At 40.0% G+C, this 7,150-nt stretch overlaps 2 protein-coding genes across 2 annotated transcripts; both read left to right on the forward strand.

Annotated features, from left to right (window-relative positions):
* The first annotated feature begins 648 nt into the window (after positions 1–648).
* On the forward strand, positions 649–1,845 carry LOC145131408 (uncharacterized). Its single transcript, XM_079066096.1, has one exon. The coding sequence runs from the start codon at positions 649–651 to the stop codon at positions 1,843–1,845; it is 1,197 nt and encodes a 398-aa protein (XP_078922222.1).
* A 1,765-nt stretch (positions 1,846–3,610) lies between these two features.
* On the forward strand, positions 3,611–4,223 carry LOC145131409 (uncharacterized). Its single transcript, XM_079066097.1, has 2 exons — positions 3,611–4,037; positions 4,129–4,223. Exons 1-2 carry the CDS (start codon positions 3,611–3,613, stop codon positions 4,221–4,223), a joined length of 522 nt encoding a protein of 173 aa, XP_078922223.1.
* The last annotated feature ends 2,927 nt before the right edge of the window (positions 4,224–7,150 follow it).

Below are 7,150 nucleotides of genomic sequence, written 5' to 3' on the forward strand. Positions count from 1 at the left end.
GAGCAATGCAATCAATTTGATGGTCCCATTTCGCCATCCATGTCAACAACCCCTACATCGGCTCCAATGCATCAGGCTTTTCCTGACCGATGGGCAGCTGCAACTTCAGAATATGCTCCCGATGCAGATCCGACAGCATGCAGCCCCATTCTTGATGATTGTGTTCAGACGAAGACGAGCGAACCTGATTCTAATCAGGTTTAAAAAACTGCTGAGGGTAAATTCCGTCCAGCTCAAGATTCCATTCCTCATCCTGTGACTGGTTCTTTGGGATTTTTGGGAGGTTTTGGTAGAGTTTCGGGAGTTAACGTTTCTGAGGATGAGCTTACTCATCCCCCGGGTTTTTCTAATAAATGCTACTCGTTTAATGGAGGTAATCAAAGTATTTCATGAGCTTCTTATAATAATAATTCGTTTATTATGGAAGTAAAAAAAAACTATAGAATTGGGAGAAGCTATGAGTTATAATTTAGATGGGTGTCTTGATAGTTTGAAAGATATTGTTGCAGCTTACGGTGAGAGACATAAGATTTGATGAATTGTCTCTCAGTTAATGTCCAAGGGGGGGGGGGGGGTTGTAAGGATAAACGTGCTTGGATTAGAAAACTTTGTCATATTAATAAAGTCAATTTTTTAGTTGTTCAAGAAATGAAGATGGAAGAAATTGACTTGCTCTCGGTTAGATCTTTTTGGGGAAATACCTCTTTAATGCATGCATTCTCTCCTTCTCGTGGTGCCTCGGGCGGTATTCTTGCTATTTGGGACCCGAATTGCATTTCTCATAAAAGGACGTTTATTTCGAATTGGTTCATTGCTATTGAGGCAATTTGGACAAATTCGGGCCTAGAAGTTTTATTTATTGTAGTTTATGCCCCGCAAGCCGCTGATTGTAAAAGACAACTCTGGAATGATATTACTCAGATTATCTCTTATTTTCCGGGCGAATGCATTATTATGGGGGATTTCAATGAAATTCGAGATGAATCTGAAAGATTGGGATCAACCTTTTATCCGACTCATGCGCATTCCTTAAATGATTTTATTGATCATCTTGACCTCGTCGATGTTCCGTTAGGTGGCCCGCGTTTCACTTGGAGTGATAAATGGGGCTCTAAATTTAGTAAGCTCGATAGATTTCTGGTTACGGAAGGTATTTTTTCATCATTCCCCCATCTTACGGGTCTCGACTTGGAAAAAAAGATTCCGGATCATCGTCTTATTTTATTATTGGATCATTGTGTTGATTATGGTCCTACTCCCTTTCGGGTTTTTCATTCTTGGTTTGAGATGGCTGGTTTTGATGATATAGTGAGAGATTCTTGGATGCAGTCGATGAACGGGGTGGTTTTAGATAACCCTTGGGTTATTTTTAAGAAGAAATTACAGCTTCTTAAATCTAATTTAAGGAAGTGGAACAACAATAGTCGGGATCTGGCTGCTACTAAAAAGAAAAGCATCCAAGATTCGATTGAGTCGATTGATAGTCGCTTGATGAGTGATGATGGCTCTGCTACTTTGAGAGAGCAGAGGGTATCTTTGCTTAAAGAATTGGCGGATCTTGACCATTCTTCTCAGTTAGATATTTTTCAAAAGGCAAAGATTCAGTGGAATATTGAGGGTGATGAGAACTCGGTTTACTTTCATGGTATCATTAATCGTAAGAGGCGTCAAATTGCTATTCGGGGTTTAATGATTGACGGAGCTTGGATTGATAATCCTGTTCGGATCAAGGAGGAATTTCATGCTTATTATCAGGCTCTTTTCTCGGAGAGTAGGGAATGCCGCCCTTTGACAGGGGCCAATCATTTCAGTACCTTATCTACCGATCAGATTTACTTTTTGTAGTCCCCTTTTACCCGTGAGGAGATTAAAAGGGTTGTTTGGGACTGTGGGTCTTCTAAGGCTCCGGGACCCGATGGATTTACTTTTGGGTTTTTCAAACGTTACTGGGATCTTATACCGGAGGATGTTCAGGCGTTTATCATGCATTTCTTTCATCATTCTTCTATTCCGAAGGGATGCAATGCTTCCTTTTTTACTATTATCCCCAAAGTTCGAGACCCCAAGACTCCGAGAGACTTTAGAACTATTAGTCTAATTGGGTGCCAATATAAAATTATTGGTAAACTTTTAGCTAATAGATTGGTGGAGGTCATTGCTAGTATCGTTAGTTTGGAGTAGTATGCTTTTGTCAAAGGTAGACAAATTCTTGATGGTCCCTTTCTCCTTAATGAGGTTGTGGCTTGGAGTAAATCTTCCGGAAATTCCCTGATGCTTCTTAAGGTAGATTTTGAGAAGGCCTATGATTCCCTATCATGGGACTACCTTTCAGAGATCATGCAGATTATGGGGTTTGGTCCGTTATGGTGTGGTTGGATTATGGAGTTATTGAAATCTTTGAGGGCTTCGGTTTTGGTCAATGGTTTGCCTACCGATGAATTTCAGATTCATCGTGGTTTGAGACAGGGAGATCCTCTTTCTCCTTTCCTTTTCATATTGGCGATGGAGGGTCTTCACGTGGCTTTGGTTAGAGCTCAGATGGCTAACGTGTTTAGGGGGATCTCTATTTCAGGCATTGAAATTTCTCATCTTTTATATGCTGATGATGTTATGTTGATTTCTTCTTGGGATCCTGAGAATGCGAAGCGTCTGATTCGTATCCTTCGTTGTTTCTTTATGGCATCGGGTCTTAAAATCAATTTGCATAAAAGCAGATTGATTGGTGTGGGGATTCCTTTATCTCAGGTCTCTAGTGTTGCAGACATGATTGGGTGTGCAGTTTATGAGCTTCCTTTTATCCACCTTGGTGTTCCTGTTGGTCAGAATATGTCTCCTATCTCTGCTTGGTCTCCTGTGTTTGATCGGTTTCTGAGTAGATTGTCAGGCTGGAAGGCTAAATTCCTTTCTTTTGGTGGTCGGCTTACTTTGGTTAAGTCAGTTCTAGGTTCCTTAAGTAGTTACCTAATGTCGATTTTTCTTGCTCCTATTTCGGTTCTAAAGTCTTTAGAGTCGATGCGAGCTAGATTCTTTTGGGGAGCAGACTTGGATGAGCGATGTATGCAGTGGGTCAGATGGGACAGAGTTTTAGCGGCAAAAGTAGAGGGTGGTTTAGGTATTGGGAGTTTATATTTCTTTAATAGGGCCATGATGCTACGGTGGTGGTGGAGATTCTATCATTGTCATGATCTGTTATGGGTTACGATTATCAAATTGTTGTATGACTCAGATGGAAGTTGCAAGTCTATGTCCCATAGGAGAATCGGATCGGGACCTTGGTGTGGAGTGATTCGTATGTTTACTCAATTGCAGGAGAAGGGAATCGATATTCAGTCCTTCTTTCCTATCAGGGTTGGTGATGGGAACCATACATATTTTTGGCAGGATTTGTGGATTGGAGAGGCCCCTCTTGCCGAAACTTTTCATAGAATTTTTGCTTTGGATACTGTTAGACAAGCTACAGTTAGAGATCGTCTAACATTGGGCTGGGATCCTATTACTTTCAGACGTAGTCCTAGAGGTGGTATTGAGCAGGAGTAGTGGGATGCGTTTATTTCTCTTTTGCAGGATTTTCAATTGCAATCGATTCCTGATAGATTGGGTTGGTCTATTGATGTTTCAGATACTTTTTTCTGTCTCCTCTGTTCGTTGGTTCTTAGATGGGAGTATGCTTCATTCTGGAGGTGGTGAGACTAGATGGAATAATTGGGTTCCCATCAAGATCAACATTCTTTTATGGAGGATTCAGTTACTCAGTATTCCTACTAGAGAGAGATTATCTCATAGGGGAATCATGGTGGACTCGATTTTATGCCCTATATGTTCCCGTTCGGTGGAATCTGTTGATCACCTTTTTGCAGAATGTATTGAGTTGATGGAGATTTGGCCGCGCATTGCTATTTGGTGGGGAATTCAGATTCTGACCCAGTTTAACGTTCCCACCCTTATTAAGTGGTCAGATTATGTTGCTTTGAGAAAGGGTCAACTAAAGGCATTTGATGTTGTGGTTATGACATCTTTCTGGTGCATGTGGAATTTTCGTAATTCGACAGTTTTTGGAACGGTTATGCCTAGGAAATCCATGCTTTTCGATGATATTGTTTATAGATCGTTCTTTTGGATTTCTAATAGATGTAGTAAAGCCAAGATTAGTTGGAGCTCTTGGCTTCATAATCCGGCTTCTACCACTTTGTTATTGTCAGGATTTCTTTCTAGCTTCTTTCTAGTTGTTGGGTCTAGTAGGGTTGCGTCCTTGGGCTCGGTTCATAGCCCAATTTTGTTATCCGGTTTGGGCCTGTCAACCGTGTTTATTTTATTAGGGTTTAGTATTTAAGGTGCATGCATGCATCCTTTGTACAGTGGAAGTTCTTAGTCGAGCTCTGCTGAGGCGTGACTACATTTGAATCATTAAGCATTACTTGATTCTATATCGTGTTTATTGTGTTTGTTTGCTTTTATTGTTTAGCCTGTTGAAGATCTAATCGATCTAAGAGTTTTTCAACTTATCAATTGGTATCAGAGCAGGAGACTGTGTAATTCATACACATCTCTTCTGTTGAAGAAGATCTTAGGGTTTTCCGCTTTGATTGATATTGTTAGAGCCGTCATTTGCTATTGACGTAGTTCTTTAAATATTCGATCTTACCCTAACGTTATTTACAAGTCTGATCTTAAGCAGGTTTTTGAACAAACATCGTCATGTCCATGGATGATTCTCAGTCAAACCCAATCAATATCTCCAACAGCATAGGATCGACGACAAGGATTCCTATATTGTACACTCAGGATTATGAGGTCTGGGCGCATCACTTTGAAGACTACGTGATTGGCTCAGAAGACAATGGATACTTGAGCTGGGAGGCGATTACTGTAGGTCCATTCGCTCACTCAAGCACTTCAAGAATTGTTAAAACTCAAAAGGAGTACAATCAACTCGTCAGTGATGGGAAAGACATTCCCCAAGATGAGAAGGAAAAGTTTCAATGCAACATCAAAGCTTTAAGAATGATTAGGTTTGCTTTACAACCAGACACGTTTCGGTTAGTTAGCTCATGCACAACGGCAAAAAAATATGGAACATATTGAAGGAATTGTATTCTACGGATGAAGATCTTGAGCATTCAATCCAAACATTGTTGCTCTCAGAATTTGGTGATTTCAAGCAGAAGCCCGAAGAGAAGCTTATTCAAGCCTTCGATCGCTTCAATCATCTCCTTAGTAAGATGATAAAGCATGGGATTGAAAGGAAAGTCATTGAACAGAAGGTGACATTTATGAAGGGCCTTAGACCCGAATGGATGGCTGTGGTGTCTACTGTGAAGGTTCATGAACAATTCAAGTCTTATTCTCTAGCAAAACTGGTGGGAATATTAAAGTCACATGAGAGTGCCGTGTCTAAAGAAACGAATGTGGTATCTGGCATGGGTTCCTTGGCCCTAATCTCCAAAGGAAAGAATGCTGTTGAAGAAGAAGAAGATTTGGATCTTTCTGCATATGATGTAACAAGTGAAGATTATGCTTTGATGGTGTCAAATCCCAATAAGTTCATCAAAAGAAGGTTCCCAACAAATAAGAACCGAAACTGGCAAGGTAGCTATAGTGTCGAGAAAGCAAAGGAGGAACCGAAGAGTGTTTCTCAGACCGAAGAACCAAAGAAGGAAGTAAAACTTGGTGGTGACTCGGGCATTAATTGTCACTACTGCGGAGGCAAAAATCACTTCGCCAAAGATTGTATGCTAAGAAAGATGTCAGAGAAGAATGAAGATGAGGACGAGGAAGCGAACCTCACACGACGATTGGAAGAAATCAAGAAGAAGAAAGCTGGATCTAATAATACTATGAATGCTCTTATTGTGCAGGGAAATATTGTTGACGATGAGTTCGGAGGTGTTGAAGTTTGGTCCACTGATTCAGAAGATGAAGAAGTGAGGAAGCCTACTCATGGCAGGGCTTTGTTGGTGAAAGAAGAGGACGTTGCAGGAAAGTGTCTAATGGTGACTTCTGGGGTGTCACAAATGAGAGGCTATACCACTGATGGGGGACTGGATGAAGCAAAGGAGCGAGAAGACAGGTGTTTTGCAGTGAAACCTGTCAGTGAGCAGATCAACGAATGCGATGAGTTGATCAAGAAGGTACAATCTATTCTTGTTTCCTTACAAATTCCCATCACAAACTATGAAAAAGAACTAAATGGATTAAAATCTAAATTTTCTATTATAAGTGGTAGTTTAACTCAAACTCGCGTCACAAACTCTAACCTAACTGATCAAATCAGCAGAGTATCATCGAAGAGTGATGAGAGGCGTATGTGGATTGAGCACAAGGAGAAGGAGTTGATTAGGTCTAGGGATGAAACAATTTATTTGCAAAGAGATAATTTAAAGCTTTTAAAACAACGAAATGTTTTTTGTTTAATTGCTAAACGATTATATTCCAACATTACTCAATTGCATCTTGATTGTGAAATAGGGAAGAAGATACATCGTATGATTTTACCCTTCCTTGAGTTAAAGGAGGATGAAATCGATGCCGATGCCTGTAACTGTGAAAACGTTGTTTCTTCTGATGATATTTATCCCGCTTACAAAATTGGTCTTGACAAAATAGAGTCCTTCATAAAGTCAAAAGACCATAAGGACATGCTCAAAAATTTGTTGGATGAAAATGACAAATTAAAAATCAAAACCGAAACTGTACAGAAATTTGACTCTTTGAATGCCAAGTTGAGTTCAGAAAATAAAATTGATATTGAAAACACTTCTGAATTCAATGAGGATGATGATATGAGTGAAATATATGTAGAAGATGTGGTAGATTGTTCCGAATTTGTCAAGAGCGAACCCGAAACCAACAAAAATCTTATTTTTGAAAATTCTGTTGAGTTCGCTCGTTTGTCCAAAGACAAGACCAAAGTCCTCAAGGAAAAGGCCGTTGTATATCAAAAGGTCCAAACGACTCCAAATCAAGTTTATAAAGTTCATGGAATTACGCAGCAACAGACAGCCGAACTGACAACTTTAGTAGCAGAAGATAATGCTGATGGCTGTGATGAGTTTTTCTGGTCAGCACCGATTGATAACACTGATGAAACAGAAGGTCTATCTCAGAAAACATCATGGAGAGTAAAAGGTAGGTATGTAGCAGAACCACTTAA

This window comes from Lactuca virosa, chromosome 8 (assembly GCF_052849685.1).
Source record: "Lactuca virosa cultivar CGN04683 chromosome 8, Lactuca_virosa_CGN04683_v6, whole genome shotgun sequence".
Classification (NCBI taxonomy): Eukaryota; Viridiplantae; Streptophyta; class Magnoliopsida; order Asterales; family Asteraceae; genus Lactuca; species Lactuca virosa.

Bases quoted from the DNA above. Each gene is read 5' to 3' on its own strand.
- LOC145131408 (XM_079066096.1), top strand. From the start codon at position 649: ATGAAGATGGAAGAAATTGACTTGCTCTCGGTTAGATCTTTTTGGGGA.
- LOC145131409 (XM_079066097.1), top strand. From the start codon at position 3,611: ATGTTTCAGATACTTTTTTCTGTCTCCTCTGTTCGTTGGTTCTTAGAT. The intron at 4,038-4,128 runs GTAATTCGACAG...GATTTCTAATAG, and splicing joins CTGGTGCATGTGGAATTTTC to ATGTAGTAAAGCCAAGATTA.